Genomic DNA, 25,766 nt, shown 5'->3' with positions numbered 1-25,766 from the left:
AGGCACGCACACATGTCAATGCTGAAAAATGGCCTACCTGCGACAAAATGAGATTTTTACAAAAAACAATTCCTAAGTGCTATTTTAACCGATATATAGGTTTCAGATATCTTAGATTATTATGGCATTTTTAATTTTAATTATTTTTTTTGACCTGCCCCTGACCGCTTCATCCCCGACTGGGCCCCAGATCCGCTCATCCCGCTCATCCCAGAACGCTTTAATCTCAAAAGCTGCATTATTCCGAATAAGTCGTGTTTCCGATCTTCAAATTGCTGTAGATCGGTCAATTCTTTAGATATAGCCAAATATTATATATCATTTTAAAGGGTAATTAAATGATCTATTCAGATATGCACATAACTCAATGTAGAATTTCCTACTTAATCCTGGTTTTGCTGGAGCGGTCACATTTGACTACGACGCGCAGTTTTGCAAAACCATGGGTACATCGGGTAAAATACTCCGCATATGGAAAATTATCATGCGACGCTGTACAACTCTGCCCGTCGAGATGAAATCTACTTATTAAGAGCTCACAATCGCCATCCAAACGCTAATTTCTCCAGTACTAGCTAGCAATACTTCGTGTCATGCAAAATCACACCTTATGACAAATATAAACTCTAGTTGCTCCCATTTCACTGCGGTTTATGCTATTAAAACCACAAGAGAAGACGGTGAGAACTGCATTCTGGCGCAAAACGCGACTGTTCCAAACAAAAGCCCTTCGAACTGGTGACGTGACGTCATGTTTTTATCTTGCTGCGCCCGTACGCTGTACCGCCGCCCGCTGCCACGGTTGCTGGGGATTAAGGGGAACTGTCAACAACACGTGAGAGATTTCAACACATTGGAGGTATTTCAAAATAACCTTTTATGAGACCACGCGCAGTGAAATGTGAGAACTAGAGTTTATTTTTGCCATAAGGTTGTATGAATATGCCAATGACACGTAAGTATTTGCTATCGAGTACTCGGAGAATTAGCGTAATTGAATGCGAATATGTAGCACTTTAAGTTGCACAACCGTGATGCCCCCCCAGTAATAGCGATTTCTGTCGATCTGCGCATGCCTATTAGGAAAAACAAGCTAGCCAATCTGCGATCTTATTACGTCGAATAATTAATTTTCAATACTAATGTGAATATTTGATGAAAATCACCATCCGAAATAGCACCGATAGCGTAGCGTGCATGGCAGGCTAGCCACCAGACAAACCACACATAAAATTTCTCTTCTAAAGTTTTTCTCGAATACAACATACATGTTCCTAACCAACGCCGACGACCGAAAAGAACAAAGGACTTTCTACTCGAGCTCTCCGCATGCGTTCTCGACTGGTCGTATAAATTATTATACCTAATTAAAAATATGAAGATACAAGAAGTTCGAAGATCTAGCCCGTGACCGTATATTCGGTCTCGAGGCTTAGCAAAATGAGCTGGAGGAGGACAACGTAGTGGTTTGCAATCCCACTCTAAAGGCCCGGCGACCACGTGAGTATTTTTACTCACAGTTAAATGACGCATGCGTCAAGAATAACTCACGACGAAATATTGTTCAGCGCGCTGCCCCACGTAGAGAATTACTCAAGGTTAAGTGGTAATGCCAGGATCACGTGACTTGTGCGTCAGACCAATACTGGTGCGCCAGCACAATGATTTTAAACGCATGCGCTGTGAGTAACCAGTGTTGGAGCTAGATTACGCAGCTAGCGAGCACAAGTATTTTGACGCATGATGAATTTTACTGGAGTAAATTACTCACGTGTGCGAGCGGCTTTACAACCAACAAACGCTGCGACAGGCAGCTGACAGCAGAGGGAGCAGCTACCTACACGCGTTAGTGCGAGCATGTTCTGCTAAATCTTGACAAATACGAATACGCATATACGCTTCTATGACACTATTTGTCAGAGAACAGCATTCTTCCTATCACAATCATTGCCGATGTCAGACTTCGTTCCCTTTTACAGCCTGAAAATGCACTTTACTCATAATAGCGCCTCGCTAAACTAACTATGATGCCCACAACCATACACACAATATTTGTCATAGGAAGAATCTTGCTCTATGACAACTTTAGTGTAATAGAGACGACGGTATGATGCGTATGTCGTATTTGTATAGATCTAGCAGAACAGGCGTTCTCATATCGCTTGCGCCTAAGACCCAGACAATCCTATCAGCGCATCCATTCATGCGATTGAACGAATTGAAAGAAAAAAGCAGAAGCAGAAACACTCCAGGCTCTACTGCGGAGACGGCGGGAAATAAGCGGGCTCTGTTGTAAGCTAGTTTACACTACCGATTTATGTGAGCGAATTGTCAGGAACATTTTAGAATTCGAGCAATCGATTGCATCAGTGAAGTAATATGTTGCTCTCTATCGTTGTTCGCGCCATCTTTTGCGTTTATTTTTTTTTTTTTTTTTTTTTTTTTTTTTGTTTTTCTTTTTTTTTTTTTTCACTGCCGATTGTCGCGTTGTATATAGTTGGCGATGTTGAGTCCAATTCGGAGCAACACAAACGTCAGTAGTGTTAACCGCTTTAAGATGCAGACGCGGCAACGATTAACCACTGCAGTAGGGGACCCTCCGACAAATGACCGCACATCCAAAAAACTTCTCAGCGACGAATATGTCTCTACTAGACGTGATTGTAATGCGAGAATGCTGGCGCGGTTATTGAAAAGCTGTCGAAATATGAACGAAATATAAAATGCCAAGCGCAAATGGAAACGTATTAATGGTGGCACACAACGGTACCATCCGTAAACCTGTACACCGTTGGACTTTTCCCCGATCACGGACCAAGCACGCCTCCCTGTCTCTGGCAAAGCATTCTATAGAATTTTTTTTGCAGGTACGAAATTCTTGAACTAGACTGACACTATTGCATTATGACACGCAAGGTAGATGCTCGTGGACGTCTAGAAGCATTCGAAGTAGAATGTCCGTGGCCGTGTAATATGCTGCTATCCCGCTCAAGGTGGTGTAGCCATTGGTTGACGGTCGTGCCATTTTTGTGTTTTTAAAACGGGGACCCGAACTACTGAAAGTTTCGATGCGAGGTATAGAAGCTTAAATCTGTGTTATTTGCACAAATGAATATGTAGATATGTTTGTATGCGACGAACTCTTCCTGAGTATTTTTAAACTTAATTTCTCTGTTTGATGCTTATTCGGCTTGCTGCCGTATGCGAAAGCCTTCTAGTTGTTACAACACCTATATTCGTTCCGTTGATCTAAACATGGCAGGCCGCGCACAGAGTGTGATCACATGAGCCATCAAAGTATCAGCCGAAGCTATAAAAACCGTGAAGTACCAACAAAATAGAAAGACCGAACGCTAAATACTCTCCTGCCGGGTATTTGCTCGAGCCTAACGCGCGGCCGAAACACTACAGAAACGATGTACTTAATGATTAGTCCGTGTTTCTACGGTGTATCTCCACGTTTATACCGACCTCCTTCTTACGTTCACTTAACACAATACGTTAATCACATTTAAACACTCGCCAGACTTACAGCAAACCAGAGCATTCGAGCAACATTCTCTCGTGATTGCGCAAAAGTTCTTGTCAATATCAAACAACACTCGCAATGAGGTTCCAGTTCATGTCCTGATGTCGCTTGAACAACCATAACTAACGACTACAATAGAATGCTAAGATAGTCGCTACAAAAGGGTAGCGGCTCGCTGCTATGACGACCCCCTATATCACGACTACATACGACTACGCAACATCAACACAATGACAAAATCGACCAACATCGTTCGACGGAATAACTTCATTTGTGGTTTTTTTTGGTTCACTCCCACTCAGCCAGTACCGCGTAATCCCGCAGCCGATAATCGCCGTGACTCACACATCTAGTCTTGTGCATCAAGCCTAATGCATCTACACCCGTCACGACGGAAAAAATATACCGCCCTTAAATCGCAAGTCCTAGCGGCCGATTATATATAACATACTATTATATACATAATCAGAGTAGATTAATAGAGAAGGCAGTGTAGTAATAGATAAGGGAATCATTCTTCATTTAATAGCCTTAGAATACCTTGCGAATTTCTACGCGGTAACTCAACCAACTTAGCTCAAATCGTACACAGGACATTCGCTAGGCATCGTGCGAAACGTTCGTTAGTATACACCCGCATCCGGAGGTACAGTCTAAAACGTACCACACTGATTCTCCATTCTGATTGCCAGGAATCGACTCCATAACCCGCCCTAACTCTAGAGACATAGGGCAGCTACTAACGAACTCTTGGGACTCTTTGCGCCCTCGCCCGATGCAGGTGTGGCTCGCCTTGGAATTGGACACACGCACACACTCCGGACGAGCTTAATCTTTGACTAGTTTACAGCTGGTAATACCCACGCATGCCACGCCCTACCGCAATCAGCCAGCACCTCTCAGCTCCAATCTCAGGCGCGAATGAATGCTAGGCGAATGTTACTGTGACGATTTGAAGCTCAAGTTTGTTTGGTTACCGTAGTTAAAATCGTCAGGTATTCTAAATGGCTAGTCAAATGACGAAGTTCCCTTGGTTTATTAAATCACACTCCTCTCCCTGAATATTCTACTTCTGATAACATATAATATACATACATATATAAGCGTAGGCCGCATACATAATATCGCGTTATATGACTGTTGGAGAAACAGAGCTGGCGCCACCTGCTTACTCGGTTTATATCGCTAAACAGCTTCGCCACCACAACACGCACGCAACGCACGCATCACACAGTGCACTCACGCCGGCGCTGCACACACCACGCCCGCGCACGCACTTATATACGCAACGCATTCACGGCGCGCACCGGCCACAACGCACGCTACACACGCCGGCACACACCCGCAGAACACGCAGCACGCCAGCACGCACTAACTTACGCACGCCATTCACGCGCGCCCGGCCACGCACCACACAGCACACACACGCACCCACACCACATCGCACGTACGCACGCACACACACACACACAGCACAACACACACACGACACACCACACATCACCACACACACACACACAACACACAGCACACAACACGAACACCCACACATACACACACACACACACACACACACACACACACACACCACACGCACACACACACACGCACGAACAGCCCAAAACATAATCGCACGCACGCGCAACAGCGAGTCACATCTAATGATCACATCGCTGTCATCAATTGCCCGAGGATAGGCGCGTCAGCAGCAATCACTCTGCAACTCTCCATACAGAAAATCACTATTACTATAGCGACCACTCTCCGAAATCACGTGCAATGACGATGTAGTTACGCAACGGAAGACGGACGTCCGCACATTTTAGGAAGCCAAAAAACCGCTACGCCTCCGCTCCGCTGTCTGTTTTTATATAATAGAAATAATAGCATATCCCATGTGTTACAATATATATTATATAATATCATATATATATATCTAATATATAATATATGGTTTATCATATTAATTGTCTATGGTTATATGCCTCTCCGCGGTGTAATCAAGTGTTGTGGAGGACCGTACGCTGCATATGGAGATACGTAGTGAATGATACCATAAAAAGGTGCAAATATATAGGCTCTTATTTACTTTAATTATTTCTTATTTTATTTTTTATTTTTTAAATTCCACTTTCTACCCTAGGCCAAATAAAGAAAATAAAGAGAACCTTTTTATCATTACAAATAATCCTATAAACCTCCTGTACATTTTCCTTCCTTTTAATATTATTATTGAAACAAACCTTCTAACTTTGTCACGAAAAGTGCAATTTGATATTCTGATGAGCTGAATTCCCTAGTCATAATACAAGAGTTGACAATAAAATATTCCTTATTGTGCAAATGAATGAATTATAATGTCAATGATTCACTATAACAATAGCTTATTATCATTCTTTTGACATGCTCAAATATAAGCAACATCAAGTTACTGACAAGACTTCATTATACATTCGAATGTAAATTAACGTGCCGATCAGATACCTAAAGGTGCAAATATAGAGCGTCTATCAATTCATTTTATTTTATTTTTACAATTCCCACTTCCACCCCGGCCATAAGAATCAGTATGACGATATTGATACAGCAACAGTGCACAGCCAGCACATACAGCAGCATCCGCGCGAACTTCGTGTGAACTGACTACTAATGCGCTCTGTATTGACCCATTGACATAACTACGCTGTAATTGAGAGAGTAGTTTATCCTTGCAGCCTCGGCCACTAACTACGATCTATTGTCTCTACTACCCTCTTGCACCCACATAATAGTGCAATCTCCTAATGCGGTACTTACGCATGCCGGAAGTCCCCTTACGTCTCACGTGCGCTCCCTGAGAGTATCCATAGAATAATTATGGGCACAACGTCGGCGCAGCCACCGTGATAAGTCATTGACGCGACAAAACGTAATGCTAATTGAAGAGAAACCCCACTTGGTTACACGGTACACAGTATGTTTGCGCAGTACATAAACGGACATGTATCGACTGCACAATATCACCTAATGATTCACTTACCCTACCACCACACATACACACACACCGCACAACCGCACACGGCACACGCACAACGCACACGCACACGCACACGCACACGCAACACGCCACCCGCCACTCCGCACACGCCACACGACACGCAACCACAACACACACACACACCACACAATAATATATGTATATATTATATATATTACATACATTTTATTATACTATCAATATATTATAGGTATATTCACGCATGACACATTGTCTCCGCAGTCATAGTCATACGAATGTTCGACCACCGCTGATAATACCTAAACTATCCCCTTATTAGCCGTCTATATATGACACAACGATGTCCAATTTCTACTATCTAATGATTGACGCTAGGCGCCAATTTCAAATCACCGTGTGATTCACTGATTGCGCATACTCACCACGCGCTAGAGCCCCCCCCCCCCATCCCCTGCCCCACCCCCCCCCCCCCCCCCCCCGCCGCCCCCGCGCCCCCCCCCCCCGCCCCCCCCCATTTGCCAAACCCTGATACAGCCCCCATACACAACACATAACAATACGCCACTACTATACCACGCTTTGGGATTCAGTTATAAATTGAAAGTATTCCAAGCATATCATCTACATTTGACGCAGGCTACGACGGTACAGCACGAACGGATTACTCCGTAATATTAGCGAGATCTCTCTACGCTTATTATCTAACTCTTCGCCCCAGCCCGCGTTATAGACGCGGCCGATAGGCGGGAGCAAACTTCTAAGTGGGGGGTGAGGTAGTGCTGGATCAGGATTTCAAGGAGGGGCCTTGGAGAAGGGCGTCTGACAGTACTCAAAAGAAATTTAAAAAAAATGCTAAGATAGCCAGGAGATATGTGGAGTACTTTGAGCACTTGATTACAATGTATCAGCTTTCATTCAATGACTTACGACAATTCTCATTCTGCAGTAGAATGCTTATATATCTTTTTTTTATATTTTGGCTCCAAAATCATATCTCCCCCGTCAGGCTACGGCCTATAACTAACGTGCTGCCATAACTTCTTAGCCTGAACACTAGACAACAGTCTGACGCAACCCGTTCATGCTGCATCCTCATCAGGTTTGTAGATCCACCGTGCTCTAACAACTAACCGCGAACCACGCACGCTTACAATGCGTTACATTTCTATAGGCCATCACTCTTTTAAGACAATCTAGCCTTACAGACCACAACCGCTGGCACTTCACCTCTGTCGCTTCCTGTCACTGCAGGCTTACAACGCGAGCTCGTCAATTGTCATCTACATTACGCCTATTTCCGCGCTTACGCAGGACACGACGTATCTCATCTGCTCTCAACACTCTCCCCATATCTCCGGCTCCCTTATCTCCTTCTTCCTCACCCCTTCCTCCTATTCTCCGCTTCTCCACCCCGGTCGCATTACATCACGAATAGGACTCTCAACGTACGAGGCTGCACCTCGTTACCATACACTGAACACGCTCCCACCCACACCCAGTCGCGCGATACGCATGGCAAGGCGAACACGTCGAGGGACATTCTCAGCCCATAGACCGCCCGCTGCGCACCCCCCCCCGCACCATCATTAACCGCGATGGCGACGGATCACGTCGAGGCCCAGACCTCGCTGCCCATAGACTGACGGCCACGACCCTACCGCACCACTTACTCGATGCGTCATACACAGTTCGCGCCCATCTCACGTGCCATAGAAGCTGACCCACGCCCTACCGAACCCCCATCTTACGCACGAATGGCGCGATTTCATCCGTCGAGGCCCACTCTCGATCCAGCATGCGGCCGCTGTCGGTAACGCGCTCTACAGGATATACCGCAGACCAGTAGTACAGTCGCCGAGACGATCTTGATCCAAGCATACGGTTCTCCCTGCCGCCAGCTAATTGTCGAAGCAGGACGGGCACGCGCGACATGCAGCTTCGATTGAGCAGACCTGAGAGCTCCTCGCGCACGTCACACTGACGACGAACAGCTGTCCGTTGAAGCACGCAGATGTCCGACGCGAATAGAAATGTGCGCGGAAGACCGAAGAGTGAAGCAATGAATCCGCAAATTCCGAGCACAGGAACATGCCTGAGAGAGACGAAGAAGAGTAAAGCACGCACAAGACAGCGACACGGAGTAAATACAGATAAGGGACGAAGATAGATGTAGACGGCCGTCGGGTGATAATACAGAGGAAGGGCGGACAAGAGAGTGTCATACAAGATAGTTAACATTCAAGGTATAATCACGCAATACACCACATTGCGTAAAGTGCACCACAAAACGATTGCTAATTGTTAGTAATTATATATTTTGCGATAGAAATTGTTTAGCGTGGAATGTCACATTTCTGAGGAGCGACAATTCGTTTAACATAACTACACTTAACATTTAATTTCATCCTTTTGCCGCACAAAATGACTTTATAATGGCATTTGGTAATTCCTACTTATATACAATAATAGCAACATGAAACATCATTACTCAAAACAATGACTTGCGACTTAGTCCGTATTATGCTGGAGCGGGTCACAGATGTTAATTAACGTTCATTAAAAAGTTAAATTAGGAACTCGTGTGTCAATTGCAAGAAGTGATAATCAGCAGCGTGCGTGAGGGTTGTGGAGTACGTTGTTTGCGTTTGTGTGCAATATAACCAGGGGTAAATGATGCCCACATAATATCAATCTATCATGAAGATATATCTCCACGTCATGTACTCCTGTAATAGTGCCAAGGGAAATGACGTTCGGTAGCCCGGATGTAACTTGTGTGGTTACTTATATGTGTTTACACGTGCGTGCGTCTGTGCGTGCGTGCGTTCGTTCGTTCGTATATGCGAGCGTGCGTATGTGTGTAAACCAACCCTGATTTGTGTCAGTGTAATTCACGCAAGTAGTTTATCGCATGGCGCGCTCCGTCCATCATGATTGTCCTACATTCCACTTCCTACATGTCACCACGTCTGACTCTTGCTGGCGAGGAACATTGCTCGCTAACCGCTGCTGAGACAAATGATCATCAAGTCCGAAGCCAGACACAGAGACAAAAGTCATAAATAAGCAAGCAGACGGCAATCTCCTAGTCTAGTCCTATAGCTAATATATATATATATATATATATATATATATACGGTTCACACGTGCGTTGCAGTGGCCTACCTCGTCTCTACGGGACGTGGTTCTACCCCACCCCACCCCACCCCCTTCGTGTATGTTTGACTCCTCTATCTCAGTGAACGCGAGTTAGTCGGCGTTAGTCACCTGTATTAGTCAGTGAACGCGGAAACCTAATGTCGCCTTTACTCTCGCAGGCTCGTGAGAGACATGGTCGGCGTGGACGCGTTGAACATGCGTGTGGGGATCCACAGCGGACGCGTGCACTGCGGCGTGCTCGGACTGCGCAAGTGGCAGTTCGACGTCTGGTCGAATGACGTCACTCTCGCCAACAACATGGAGGCCGGCGGACTGCCTGGGTAAGCTAAGAGCATGCGTAGACTGCCTGGGTAAACAACGAGCATGCGCAGACTCACCAGACTGCCTGGGTAAGCAAAGAGCATGCGCCTACTGCCTGGGTAAGCAAAGAGCATGCGCATACTGCCTGGGTAAGCAAAACGCAGGCGCGCACTGCCTGGGTTAGCAAAAATCATGCGCAGACTGCCTGGGTAAGCAAAGAGCATGCGTAGACTGCCTGGGTAAGCGAAGAGCATGCGCAGACTGCCTGGGTAAGCAAAGAGCATGCGCAGACTGCCTGGGTAAGCAAAGAGCATGCGCAGACTGCCTGGGTAAGCAAAGAGCATGAGCAGACTGCCTGGGTAAGCGAAGAGCATGCGCAGACTGCCTGGGTAAGCAAAGAGCATGAGCAGACTGCCTGGGTAAGCGAAGAGCATGCGCAGACTGCCTGGGTAAGCAACGAGCATGCTAATGCCTGTAAGCGAAGAGAAGCGCAGACTGCTGGATAAGTCAAAACAGGCGCGACGCCTGTGTAAAGCAAAATAGCATGCACGTGATTGTTAGGGTAAGCAAAGAGCATGCGTAGACGCCTGGTAAGGAAAAAGTCATGCGCAACTGCCTGTCGTAGAAAGCGCATGCCTCGGAACTGCAATGGTAAGCAAAAAGAGGCGAGACGCTGGTAAGCAAGACGCATGCACAGACTGCCTGGGTAAGTGCAATAGCCAGCCATAAACAGCATGAGCCTGTAACCACTCATAACCGCTAATACCGGATGAGTGTCTATTTGAGGATTCAAAAAGTACAGTTATGAGTGAGTAGACTGCCAGTAGCAGAAAGACACCCTCACATCACACACAGGTATCCACCACAGGTATGACTGGCGCTCGCGCCTATCACGTGCTCGCACACATTCCAACCTATCACGCCACACGCACACATGCTGTTTTCAATCACGCACGACACGCGCGCACACGAGTGTGAGTAGGTGCACCAGTAACAGATATATCAGTAAATAAAAAACCTCATGACTCAAAACGAAAGAATCCAAACGAAGCGAAAGAGTGCGAGTAATGTCTTAAGCGTCGTGTCAGCAATAGAATCCAGAATAGCCTGGGAACTAAGCTCGATGCGTGCCCTACGCTATAGAATCGACGAGACAACGCATAGCAGCAGTATAATTATATATATATAATAATATATAATGTACAGGGACAAATACCCGGACAACTCACCCCCGACAAACCGCCAGAACAATTACCGCTCGACATTACCCCTCATGCATTCACCCCCCGACAATACCCGACATACCCGCGACAATTACCCTCGACATTACCATTCGGACAATCACCCCCCGACATTACCCCAGCCATTCATGTCCGACAATACCCCTGAAATCACTCCGCGGACATTTACCCCGACATTACCCCCCGACAATCACATCCGGACTTTAACCCCCGACCTTTACGCGGCCCCCGCGCCGGAACAATCCCTCTACATTTACCCGCCCGACTTTAAACCCGGAACATCACCCCCCCGACATATACCCCGTTAATTACCCCGACAATTTACCTCCCGGAATTAGCGAGGAGTGTAAGAGACGACGGGGAATGTAAGTGAGGAGGGAAAGGGAGAGAGAGGTAGAGGGAGGTAGACGAGTGCAGTGGGTTGAGGAGAGAAGATAGGAGGGAGAACGTAATGAGGAGATGAAGAGAGTTGAGATGGCGGCCTCTTACCTTCCTCCCTCCTCTATCCCTCTCCCCTCCTCTCCTCTCTCCCCTCCCACCTTTCACCCCCTCCTCCTCCTCCTCCTCCACCACTTCCCTCATCTTTCCCTGCCACCTCTCCACCCCTCTCCTCCTCCTTCCACTCCTCTCCCTCTGCGCTCGGCACCCCCCTCTCTCTCCCTATTTCCCCCTCCCCTCCACCAACCGTCTCCCCCACCTTCCTCTCTCTCCTCCTCATCCTCCCCTCCTTCCTCTCTCCTTCCTCTCTTCCTTCCTCCACCTCTTCCCTCCTCCTCTCCTCCACCCTTCTCCCACCCTTCTCCCCCTCTCCCTCCACCTCTTCTCTCTCCTCGACATCTCTCCCTGTAATGTTCAAGCAATGAAAATAAACAACAAGTGAGTTAATTGTCCGGGGTAAATGTGTCGGGGTAAATGCCGGGTGAATACCAGGGTAAACCCGGGGGGTAATTGCTCCGGTTATTGTCCGGGGTAATGTCCGCCGCTAATCTCGGCGGGCGTTGCCGGCGGTGATTGAACGGTGGGTTGAATGAAATACGGGGGGGGGTTAATTGTCCGGGGGATAATGACCGGGATGCGGCGGGTACTATGTCCGCGGGTAATCCGGGGGTAATGTCCGCGGGTAAATTTCGGGGTAAATTCCGGGGGATTGTCCGGGGGTAAGTCGGGGGAGGGTAAATGTCCGGGGTAAATTTCCGGGGGTAAATGTCCGGGGGGTGATTTCCGGGGGGTGATTGTCCTAGAACCGTCATAGGTACGATACCGATGTGTGTGGATATATATCCGAACTGAATCTAATGGGCGTACACTCATCGCACATAGTTCCTGCGGTAGAAGCATGTAACGTGATCGGAACCACATCGGCGAAAGTAGACCGTGTCTCCAGCGGTTCTTTGCTGGATGGCAAAGCGGCTGTTATTTTCTGTGTTTTCGTTGCCAGGTAACAGCTACGAATCACGTCTGCGTTTTACCAGGCGCGCGCGTGGCGCACGCGAGTCCGTCGTTTGATACAAGCGCGAAATAAAATTTATATGATTACTTTATATGATTGCCCTCAGCATCCTTCGTCATTCAACATTCTTCGATTGCCACCAGCATCTTTTGATTGTCACCAACAATCTGTGGTTGTCACAAGCTCCGCGAACGTCTTCGTTATATGCGTCCCTGTCGTCGTGTGCGTGACACAGGTAGACACGGCGAGTGGCGGGGACAGCTTCGCATTTTGGGACACTCAACAAAGCCTCGAATTGGACTGGGGGCCTGCGTGAAACTTGGAGCAGACTTTTTTCGTCTATTTTTTCCTGATGTGGTTCACCGTGTTCGCTCCGCGCACGTAGCGGCATGTGCAGTAGGGGAATGGAAGGGGAGAGAGCAAAAGGTAAAATAGCAAGAGAGTAAGTGATGGGAGAGAGGAGGCGGAGGAAGAGGAGGGGAGAGAAAGTGTTAAAAGATAGAGCCAGTAAGATAGATGAATAGAGAGGAGAAATAACGAACAAGAGATAGAGAGAAAAGAGCGCGAGAGTGACAGCGAAGAGAAGGAGAGGTAGTAGAAGAAGAAGCAGAAGGAGGAGGAGGAGGGGCGGGAAGGGGAGGCGGAAATACAAGAGGAGGATGCATAGAAGAAGGCGAAGAAGAAGAAGAAGAAGAAGAAGAAGAAGAAGAAGAAGATGATGATGATGATGATGATGATGATGATGATGATGAAGAAGACGACGACGAAGAAGAAGATGATGATGATGGTGCTGCTGCTGATGATGATGATGATGATGATGATGATGATGATGATGATGATGGTGATAATAATGATAATGATGATGATGATGTTAGGACGGTGAAGAAGAAGAAGCAGAGGAAGAAGGATGAGGAGAAGACAACAATGATGTTGAGGAGGACGGGGAGGTGTACGTTAAATAAGGGGAAGGAGAAGGACGCAGACAGAGACAGGGAGACCCCATCCGGCATTCAGCCGAGTAACGGACACGCGTATGACAGCAGCAACTGGATGCTGCTCATATAATGCATCTAATACACGCACGCTAACTGTACAGTCAACAATAGACGGTGGACTCTCGCAACGCATTATTCGTAGCAAGCGGAATCCATAAGCTACACACTAATTACGTATCGCAGTGTATCTGTTTACTTAATTACATTCTCAGTGCGTGCGTGCACTGCCGTACGTCACACTGGCAATCGATAGGGTTTGGACCGAAAAAAAGTCCACTGTGCTCGATAGAAAAAACACAATATTGATTAGATTAGATCGCTGACGCACTTTTTATCATGTTATCGGACTTTTTACGCGGCGCGAAGCCGCGAGAATGTAGATCTAGATTTGTCGAATTAGCTCTGTTTCTTAGTTTCACATTCGGTGATAAGGTAGCTGTCAAGAAATTATTCGTCGAATGATACGAGTTTTTGCGGCTGTGTCCGATTCGCATACGTACGTTACACGATCGGCATTTGATATTCACCATTTATGCTGATTGAACGCCATGACCAATCACGATCATCAGACCCTGACACAGCTATATATTATAATATATTCTGACTAAATATATATATATATATATATGTGCGTGTGTGCGTGCGTGCGTGCGGCGTGCGGCGTGCGTGTTGTGGGTTTAAATAAGAGTGAGCGCGCGCGTGTGTGCTGAAATGGTTTTATAGTATACGTAGGCCCTACTCACTTTACTTATACAGAAGTTGCTGGGCAACAACATTTTAAGAGGCTGGACAACAATTTCGAAATACGATGAAATATGAATGACGCACGCACGTAGGCACCCCCTCCACACACACACACCTACACTAATTATTATCTACATCTCTTCTTCATTCTAGCAACAGAATGAAAACGTTGGCGTGTGCAGCGGATCGTGCTTCGATCGCTAGTAAAAACATGAGCGTGCATATCGTATCATGCGATTCGTCCTTCTCGAATATCTGTTTCAATCGTTTTTCCATACGTGTTGCGTTGACACAAATGTACAATTGAAAGGCGTTCTGCAATATTCGAAATACCCAGGACAGAGATTCGGGCCAATTAATGCAATCGAACAGTTTTCACACGTCTCTATATGTTTGACGGTATCATAACAATAAATTGTGCAACGCAATCAGTCTATTAATATCTAGCTATTTATCTATCTATCTATCTATCTATCTAACCTACCTACCTACTTATCTACCTACCTACCTACCTACCTATACCTACCTACTTACCTACCTACCTATCTATCCGTCTGTCTGTCTGTCTGTTGATCTATCTATCTGTCTATCTATCTATCTATCTACGTGTCTATCTATCTATCTATTCTTCCATTCATCTATCCATTAGTGGCGTCATTTATACCATCATTTGTTTGGTGTCACGCAGTAAGGTGCACATTACGGCGACGACGGCGACGTACCTCAGCCCGGACGAGTACACGCTCGAGCCGGGTAACGGCTCGGCGCGCAACGGCTACATACGCGAGAAGATCATCGAAACGTTCTTTGTTGTGCCGCCGCAAGTCCGTAAGGTATGTGCACGCTCGCCTTTATGCCGCCGCGGCCGCAGGAGCGCCATCTCGCGTCACGCATCGAATTCACTCTACTCATTTTTTCACTCACGTCTAGAGCTAGTCTCCTCATCGCCGTTGGATATCGCCGTCGTGATCGACATTGCAATCTGTCGTTATTATTATTTTATTCGTAGTTTTTTATTCGTAGCCACTCAGTTATTCCCGAGTGATTATTTCTCAGTAGGTAATGTTGGATGACAATATATGCTATATATTCATATATTTATATATATGTATATATATATATATATATATAGGTCTATATAGTGTGCGTAAGTGTGTTATACAGTTTTTAATACATGTTTATTTTGTATATTACCTGGTACCTGCAGTGGAAAACGAAGGGGGTGAGTAGAGGTCAGCATCTGCTCGGGTGCTCCATATAGATGTAATTCAAATGCATAATGATTGGCTGCGCCTAGTAACTAATTTTCGTACTCAAAAGACAAACTTGTAGAATAAAAAGAGAAGGCAGTGAGCTTAATAATACAATAATAAAATTCCTAACATCGTTTATCCCTCTATATGACAACATCTTACCATTTAAAAGCAAGCGCTGTCCTGTGCTACTGACCGAAGGGTTCGCTGTCAAATCACAGTTGGCGCTTTTGGTTACGTGTTTGTTGACATATACGTCACTGACTGCGTTACTGACGACCAGTCACGCAGAAGGAATTTAATATTCCGGGAGGCAGTGGTTTAGAATTTTAATCGTGCATAATTATTAGAATTTAAGAACACAGACTGAGACGCCAACGGTATTTATGATAAATACTGCGCAGCTTCATGAAACTTCAAAGCACTCTCGAGAACTATTTAAAAATCATTTCTGATGACGTCACTGGAGTGCAATGCTACCGCTCGCGCCTGGTCGTTTACGTAACTTCGACATATGGGTTCACTGCGCTCGATAGCAAAGAAAACAAAGTTTCCTTAACGGAAAATAGTGCTCTATCGCTAATTATGTGCAACACTTCTGGCACCAGCAATCCTTCTCGTCACTGTAAATAGGCGTGTGTGTGTAACTATAATATAAAAGTCAATATAATGATATAACGGCGTCGCACGAATCCACTAATTTTCAAGCAGCATACGCCCGCCCCGGTTCCCATGGTGTTTGCGTCGGTTGTTGTTCAGTAGAGTGTCACTGCAGTAGTGTATGAGCGTCAGTCCCTAAAATGATTCAATTGATTGTACTGAAACCAATGGTTTTATATTTCTCTTGTCAAACAAGTTATCGACGATCATTTCAAATAATTGCCAGCTTCCGTGCATCCTTTCGAAGCCATATACATTGTGCATAGTGCGGCATATCTAGATATATATCGGAAATCAAAATCCATAGTTTTGAATTACATCTATATAAACCACCCGTAGCACACGTTGCTAGGTGAATGGGGTTGTTCGTGTTTTGTTTGTGTTTTGCCGATGGGGCGTGTACGTGGCTATGTCGGTGTCCTATTATTGTTTGCCTCGAGGCTTGAGTAAATCCCGAACGACTTTATAATTTCCAATGCTTCTAATTCTGTGCGTGTTACCATCGTTTGTTTTTTGTTCCCTACCACGGGGTTGCTTTCTTCTTTGTTTATGTGTATGGTATTTCAAATGTTAGTTATTCTTTATTTCTATTCATGTATACATAATATAAATAATATATGTATATATTATTAGGTCCATGTCTAATAGCGCATTCCTATCATATCGTTTGCTAGTATATAGTAGAAGACATTTGCACATCATGAAATGTGTCATATTTTCGATATAATCATCATCACTAACTTTTTTACCAAAAGCAATAATCCTGTTCGTACAGAGCACGGCGAGTCGTCGCTGACACGAGTCCTATCGTAACCTTTGCCTTATTTTACCTAAATTGAGTAAGTTTTTAACGGTGGCGCGCGCTTTGTGTTAAATTAATGTGGGATGCTTCCCTGTAGAAATGTGTGATGTTGTTTACACTATCTATTTGTGAGTTTCTTTTCTTGACTGATGTCACGCGAGCGGTGTTCCGACGCTAGTTGAAATTCATTGTTCGCTCCGTATGTGTTTGTGCGTGCGTGCGTGCGTGCGTGCGTGCGTGTGTATGCGTCTGCGTGACCGTGTATGTGCTCGAGTCGCGTACTCACGTTGTTGTAACCGTAGATGTGTATGTGTCCACATCCTACCTATTATATCAGAAGTATAAGGAATTCCCTATTATATATTTCTGATTATATACTAGTACTTGTACGCTGTGAGCAACTATGTTTGTTATTCGTACACACGCATGCGTGAGTTCTTGATAGCGTGCGAGTGTGTGTGTGTGTTGCCTCATCGCTTGTTTCGCGCTTGTGTTGTGTTGTGCGTGCGGGGGAGGGGGTACATGCGCGCACGTCTGTGTGTTCATGTTGATAGTTGGCTGAGCGTGTGCGTGTGCATACATGTGTACGTGCGCGCGTGCGAGCAATAGGTGGATGCAGCGGCAACAGCAACAACAATAACAACAACAACAACAGAAATAACAATAATAACAATAAATAATAGTAATCATAATAATAATAATAAACCTCTCATTTTATGATGTTAGGATGTATGTAGCCACATAGTGTACCCGGGGGTACTGTGGTATAAATCCACCTGCGTGGATTCAGCACTAACCGTGATGGTTGGTTATCCACAGAGGCGATGCTCGCTGTTTAGAGACATGCTGCTGCCCGGGCAGGTAGCAGACAGCCAGCACGGTCTAGCCTTGCCCACCTACTCCACGTACAGCCACCATCAACAACTCTGCTTCAATCTCGAGTTCCGGCTGGTAAGACCTCTGCAGCTCGAGTTGCTCTCGTTCTGCTACGACTGGCACCGAGTTCCCGTCTCAACTAACCCCTGGACTGCTCTTTGAACTCGCTACTATCCAGTTTAGTGTTCTTACCACTGGCTACTAATAACTACTGCTACTAATGGCACCGAGTTTCCGTCTCAACTAACCCATGGACCGCTCTTTGAACTCGCTACTATCCAGTTTAGTTTTCTTACCCCGTGCTACTAATCATTTTAGTATTCATATAGGTATCGGGTAACCAGCCTGTTGTTCTTATGTTTCAACTGATCAGTGGGTCGTTCTTACCGCTCGCTACTAAGCATTCTGCTATTCTCACAGGTACCTGCTAACCAGACTGGTGTTGTTATATGTCTCCACTAATCAGTGCTTTGTTCTTATGTCTATTTTAATCAGTTTTCCTTCTTAGATGTGCATCTCGACTAACCGGTGTGCTGTTCGTATAGGTACTCAATAAACAGTGTGGTATTCTTGTAAGTATATTCTGACCAGCGTGTTGTTCTTATATGTCTCTGTTAATCTCTGCCGTGTTCTTACATGTGTTCACTAACCAGTGTGATGTTCTTATAGGCTCCTACTAACCAGTGTGATGTTTTTATGGGTTCCTACTAATCAGTATGCTGTTTTTATAGGTTCCTACCAACCAAATTGATGTTCTTATAGGCGTTCACTTACTAATTCAGTATGCTTGTTTTTATAGCTTGCCTACCAAAGCAAAATGATGTTCTTAAGTCTCCGTACTATCAGTAGCCTGTCTTATAGAGTTCCTACTAACACCGTGGTGTTCTATAGGCTGCTACTAATCACTGTGGTGTTCTTATAGGTTCCTACTAACCACTGTGGTGTTCTTATAGGTTCCTACTAACCACTGTGGTGTTCTTATAGGTTCCTACTAACCAGTATGCTGTTCTGTAGGTTCCCTACTAACCACGGTGGTGTTATTATAGGTTCCTACTAACCACTGTGGTGTTCTTATAGGTTCCTACTAACCACGGTGGTGTTTAAGTTCTTAACTTCAAGGTGTTCTATAGGCCTAGAAACCACTGTGGTGTTCTTATAGGTTCCTACTAACCACTGTGGTGTTCTTATAGGTTCCTACTAACCACTGTGGTGTCTATGATCTCTATAGTAGTGTTCCTACTAAACCACTGTGGTGTCTTTATAGGTCTAATGCCTCATACCTGTTGTCTAGAGCTTACATCAGATATGCTGTTCTTATAGGGGTTCGCTTACTAATCAGTTTGCTGTTCTTGTAGGTTCCTACTAACCAGTGTGATTTTGTTGTATAGCCCCCCCCCCCACTAACAGTCAGTTGTTCTTATAGGTGTCTACTAACTGGTGATATTTTTATCTTTGATAATCGCTCTGTTGAATTGATGTAATCCCCAGGACAGTTTACGGCCATTTTTTCTACTTTTCAACGATTGCGCTTATGTATTTAATGCACATGTGCAAGCACACGAATAAATGGTAAAATTCTCCAGAATAACATTGGGTCTGGAATGGATATCGTATTGCCGCGGTAAAAGCAAACGGTGGCATGGAGTTCGAACGAGGCAGAGCACACTCAATTTCTTCAACAATATTTTCAGAGTAAATGCGGACGTATCGCAGGCAAAATGGTACCCAAACACAAGTTATAACGATGTACTGACATTTTGCTTCACACAGTGAAATACACCTGTACATCGCCGTAGGTGTGCGCGGCGTGTGGGTGGTGTGTGTGTGTGTGGTGTGTGTGTGTGATGTGTGTTGTGTGTGTGTGTGTTGTGTGTGGTGTGTGGTGTGTTGTGTGTGTGTGTGTTGTGTGTGTGTGGTGTGTGTGTGTGTGTGTGTGTGTGTTGTGTGTGTGTGTGTGTGTGTGTGTGTGTGTTGTGGTGTGTGTGTGTGTGTGTTGTGTGTGTGGTGTTGGGAAACCTGAGTGGATGCGTACATGCGTTCAAACGTGTATGCGTGATACACGTATGTATTCGTATGCATATGTAAGCGCGTTGTGCGTTCGTGTGCGTGAGTGCATACATGTGTAAGTACGTGCGCGTGTATGTATATGTGTGTATATGCATATCTGTGTGTGTGTGTGTGCGTGCGTGCGTGCGTGCGTGCGTGCGTGCGTGAGTGCGTGCGTGCGTGCGTGCTTGGGTGCGCGCGTGCGTGTGCGGTGGCGTGTGCGCGTGCGTGCGTTGGTGAGTAGGTGAGTGCGTGGCTGTCTGCATGCATGTGTCCGCGTTCCTGTATATGTGTGCGTGTGTGTATATATGCATCTATGCGTATATGCATCTGTAATTTTTATGTCTGTTGCATCAGGCATAATTGATGTTATTTTCCTTTGAGGTTGCTTCCGTACACACATATGCACTACAACGCTGCACTGTTTCTTATAGGGTAAGGTTAAATCGACAGAAAAGAGTACAGAACAGAGAACGAATGGCGTTCTCAAGAAGATGGGCTTTGACGAGGACGAGGGGAAAGGACACAAAAACATGGCCAACAGGTTAGTGGATGAATATGGTATAAGCCTCTATCACTACTACACTCCCGATGCTGCTAAACAACCTAATATATTGTGCGCGGACATACTACGTGACACACACACGCAAACAACACACACACCACACAACACACACACACACACACACCACACACACACACACACACACACATATATTATATATTACATAAATATATATATATATATATATATTTATATATATATATATATATATAAATAAATATAGTTTTGTCATTCGACAAGCGAACACACACAACAACCACACAAAACAAACAACAACAACAACAGCAGAAGTAATAATATTATAATAGTAACAATTGTCAGCTGGGCTCTGATAGCGTAAGTAAGTATATATTAATCGCAGGCGGGGAGTAGGTAGGCGGAGGCGTGCTGTTTGCAGCGTTTGCTGGTTTCATTGGTGTATCATCGACGCCGCTCTATTCTCATTATAGACGCAGTTACATGTATATTGTCGCGTGTTTCCTGGTGTGTGTGGTGCGTGTGCATGTGCGCGTGTGTGTGTGTGCGTGCGTGCGTGTGTGCGTTCGTGCGTGTGTGTTTCCTGGTGTGTGTGTGTGTGTGCGTGTGTGAGAGAGAGAGAGAGAGCGTGTGCGTGTGCGTGTGCGTGTGTGTGTATGTGAGCGTGCCAGTGTGCGAGTGGTTGATGGCGGGTGAGTGTGCGTGCGTGTGGGTGTGATTACTTGCGAGATGGGTGTGCATGTGCGCGCGCGTGCTTTTTGTGTAGTGTATTCAATAATGCAGACATACAAAGATAAATGAAACAAAACACTGTGGAAATATAATTGAAAAGAAATGCAATATAAATAGAAACTAAACTAACATGTAGTACGAAAACACTGACATTGATGTAAAGGAAACAACTTTGTGCATAAAGCGCATCTGTGTTTGTTTCTGCATGTGCGAGTTGCGAACACGGAGTAGCACGTGCGCTAGATACAATAATGTAACACAACAAGAGTAGGGGGCACAATTTCCCTTTACAGCACCCTTACTCTTGTTGGGTTACATTATTGTATCTACACGTGCGCGTGATCTTACTCAAATCGGTGGTGATCGATATCAAAGCTAAACCAGTTTTGCGCGCACGACCTTACTCTAGTGTCGCGCGTTTAGTGAATCCCACACTAGTCCTTCCGCACTCCTTACTCCGTATTTCACTGTTTCGACGTAATCTTTTACAACTCAAACATAGCTACACTCAATAACTTGCTTCTGTACTATTAGTATAGATATCTACGAATTTATTTGAGCTATCTCTTGAATAAATTTGATGATTATTGAAATTATAGCCAAAATCTGAAGAGTGGGGTAACGCAATACCCGTAAACCCGACAGGGGGCGCTGCACGCCACCAGGTTCAATTGGCACTATATCAGAAAATCTTCAGGACCTCATGTAGTGGGCAAAGTTTCATAATTCTACCCAAAAGTGCATAATGTGCCCATTTTTATGTGCTTATCCGCTGGACTACACCTCGCTTGTGTGTTGTCAGGCTGGGCTTCTCCGAGCAGGGTAAGGATACCGATGATGAGGTGAACGAGTACCTAAGCCGAGCGATCGACGCACGCAGCATCGACCGACTACGTTCCGAGCACTGCCGCCGGTTCCTACTAACGTTCCGCAAGCACGAGATAGAGGAGAAGGTAGCTTGGCGTCTTCACCTTCTTTCTTCTCCTCCTTCCTTCCTGTCTGACTTTCCTCTCATTATTTTCTCTGCTGTTTGCAAGCACGAGATAGAGGAGACGGTAGCTTGACGTCTTCACCTCCTTTCTTCTCCTCCTTCCTTCCTGTCTGCCCTTCCTCTTATTCTTTTCCCTGCTGTTTGCAAGCACGAGATAGTAGGTAGACGTCTCTCCCATCCTTCCTTCTCCTCCTTGCTTCCTCTCATTTCTTCTTCTCATTATCCAAGCTTCTCTTTGCAAGCGCGAGATTGAGGAGAAGGTAGCTTGACATCTTCCCCTCCTTCCTTCTCCTCCTTCCTTCCTTCCTTTCTGCCCTTCCTCTCATTCTTTTCTCTCATTCTTCTCGCTGTTGTTTGCAAGCACGAGATAGAGGAGAAGGGGAAGGGGAAGGCCTTCCTCTCCTTCCTTTCCTTTATCTCCCGCCTTTCTCCCCTCCTTCACACAGCCGTGAGCAAGTACGAGATGAAGAGACTGTAGCGGTTGGACCCACCTTTTGTTGCTCATGATTTTCGATGTTTGCCACGCTGCCTGTTTATCCTGCGCGTCCACCTCCTCTCCGTCTACCACAGGTCTTCTCTATTTCTCCTCTTACTTCCTAGCTTTCTAGATCTCCCATCCGATGCCTGTCTTGCTGGTCCCTTTGCTGCCTGTTTTACATGCATTACGAAAAGAATTGAGGCATTTGGGTTCATCATCGTCTCCTTATGACCAGAGGCACGTTGTCAGGAACATCGTAATTACTGATGGCTAAATATTTGCGCCGCAATCCGTTTATATTTGCTCCCTATTTTTCTCCGTAATCGCCTGTTAGGTGGCAGCACGTTACAGGAATAATTACTGTGCTACACAGCATCAAGGATATACACTACAACATGCATGTTGTTGTGTTGGATATACACAATAACATACACAACAGCAACAACACAGCATGTAGTGTGTTGTGTAGAAGCATATATCCACATAATATTTCCCCCACCCGACAAACTGTGGGAGAGAAGAGGCGGTCGGAAGCACCTTCTATTTTTCTGTCAAGTATCATCACTATTTTCATTAGATAAGACGCTAGATCCATGATAATACATTTGATTGCAGTTATTGATCAATATCATTTACTGCCTTCTATTGAATTTCACATTCAATCATTTCACACGTAATGTTATAACTTTGGTTTGCCTGGATTTTTTCGAAAATAAAACAAATGGATGCATTTATAACTAAGATTGCACTTAAGGTAAAAATTTCCTCATCCCTAGTTGCGCCCTAACCTTACAACCCTTTGTAATATAATGACTAACACGATCAACGAATATTTGTAATAAGAGTTCATATATCAATTCAATATCAGTCTATTAAAAGTGCAATCTTAGTTATAAATGCATCCATTTGTTTTATTTTCGAAAAAATCCAGGCAAATCAAAGTTATAACATTACGTGTGAAATGATTGAATGTGAAATTCAATAGAAGGCAGTAAATGATATTGATCAATAACTGCAATCAAATGTATTATCATGGATCTAGCTACAGTATATGCACCACGATATATATCCGATGCTAACATTTTGAGCTAACAAATAACGCTGAAATACGGCATTGACACGGACTAATACGTTTACTACATTTGCAGTATAACGGTTAACAAATTATACTAGGTTTTAAATGTTTTACCATATAAGATTTGACTTAGCTAAAATGTATAAACTCGTATAGTGGCGAGCATGCCACGAGGCTATGTGATTCTCAGTTAGTTAGTCCGGAATCCCGGGGGGGGGTACTTCCTATATACTGTATGGTAAGTATGTGCCGCGGTTTATGACCCCCACCCTTTTTTCACCTCAAAATTTCTGCACCGGAGACCTCCCCATTCACATATTTCCCGTCTCGGCGCATAGGTCCGACTTTTTGTCCGCACTGGGGACCTCCCTTTTCACATATTTCCCGTCTCGGCGCATAGGTCCTACTTTTTTCCGCACCGGAGACCTCCCTTTTCACATATTTCCCGTCTCGGCGCATAGGTCCTACTTTTTTCCGCACGGAGACTTCCCTTTTCACATATTTCCCGTCCTGGAGCATAGGTCCTACTTTTTTCCGCACCGGAGACTTCCCTTTTCACATATTTTTCGTTCCGGAGACCCCCTTCTCACATATTTCCCGTCCCTGCGCATATGTCCTACCTTTGTCCGCGCGTTCTGGAGCTCCCTATTTTGATGTGCTGAGTTAGTACCGGAGCCCCCCAATTCCATCTCTCAAGTGGCACATACCTACCCTTTTTTGTAGGGAGGGCCCCGCAATGCAGTGCTAATATCAGCGCAATGTTGCTGGACTGCTGTAATTTTGCCATATCACGATTAAACGTAGCAACAGCGTTTGTTGCAGGGAGCATTTTACATTGCCTCATAATAAATTACATAATACATTTACATATCATGTACTGTGCATTTTACATTGTTACATGTGCCTCGCGTTTTTTATGCTTTTGCAGTACAGTATAGAGCGCGACCAGATGTTCAAGTCTTACATGGGATGTTCCGTGATCATATTCCTGCTCATGTGGGCCGTGCAGCTCATCATCCTGCCAAGGTATGTACTCGCAATCTTTCTTACAAAGGCTCATCAATAAAGGAGCTTTTACACAGAACCGCCATTATGTTCAGAACCGCGGCGAATAGCGATTTTCGAGTTGTTTTTTCGTTGAGCAAATATAGGCTTGATACATATTTTTACCGTTTTTTTTAAAGATAACGTTCAGTTAAAGTGCAGCGAGTTATTTACTTGCGTTTTTACAGTGGTTTGTTACAAAAATGTGCGTGGGAAGACATCTTTAATAACCAGAGGGCTGTTGTCAGGGTAACATCCCAGTTGGCCTACTCCCATTTCACCTACTCCCATTTCGCCTACTTCACATTTTGCCAACTTCCATTTCGTCTACTTTTATAATGGGCAATAGTGTGGATGCCACTCCGTCTAGTCTATGTATGCTAATCCAAACCATATTAGTATAGTCCAGTAAAATCCATACCAGTCTAGTCTCTTTCTCTCTCTCTCTCTCTCTCTATAGCGGCCTAGCTGGCAACCCACGTGTGTGGGTGCTCGTCCTGTATAGGTTCCGTACTCAAATGCAGGGTATCGGCGGGTGTTTCCTACTAACCACTGTGGTGTTCTTATAGGTCCCTACTAATCAGTATGCTGTTCTTATAGGTTCCTACTAATCAGTTTGCTGTTCTTGTAGGTTCCTACTAACCAGTGTGATTTGTGTTGTATGCCCGCCCCCCGCCCACTAAACAGTGCAGTGTTCTTATAGGTGTCCTACTACTTGGTGATATTTTTATCTTTGGATAATCGCTCTGTTGAATTGATGTAATCCGCAGGTCAGTTTACGGCCATTTTTTTCTACTTTTCAACGATTGCGCTTATGCATTTAATGCACATGTGCAAGCACACGAATATAAT

The 25,766-nt window shown here is 45.1% G+C and overlaps 1 protein-coding gene across 1 annotated transcript in view; it reads left to right on the top strand.

The window, feature by feature from the left end:
* LOC106816298 (adenylate cyclase type 5-like) overlaps positions 1-25,766 on the top strand; it is a 173,536-nt gene that overhangs the window by 93,725 nt on the left and 54,045 nt on the right. The window contains exons 5-11 of the mRNA XM_014820883.1: positions 9,845-10,006; positions 15,105-15,249; positions 17,951-18,082; positions 20,488-20,597; positions 22,129-22,279; positions 24,799-24,896; positions 25,546-25,561. Of these exons, the coding sequence (XP_014676369.1) occupies positions 9,845-10,006; positions 15,105-15,249; positions 17,951-18,082; positions 20,488-20,597; positions 22,129-22,279; positions 24,799-24,896; positions 25,546-25,561 (814 nt within the window). The remainder of the gene's footprint in view (positions 1-9,844; positions 10,007-15,104; positions 15,250-17,950; positions 18,083-20,487; positions 20,598-22,128; positions 22,280-24,798; positions 24,897-25,545; positions 25,562-25,766) is intronic.

Source organism: Priapulus caudatus, unplaced genomic scaffold (genome assembly GCF_000485595.1).
Source record: "Priapulus caudatus unplaced genomic scaffold, Priapulus_caudatus-5.0.1 Scaffold31, whole genome shotgun sequence".
Classification (NCBI taxonomy): Eukaryota; Metazoa; Priapulida; class Priapulimorpha; order Priapulimorphida; family Priapulidae; genus Priapulus; species Priapulus caudatus.
Note: the sequence above shows the minus strand (reverse complement) of the source record. Positions and strands in the feature narration are given on the sequence as shown.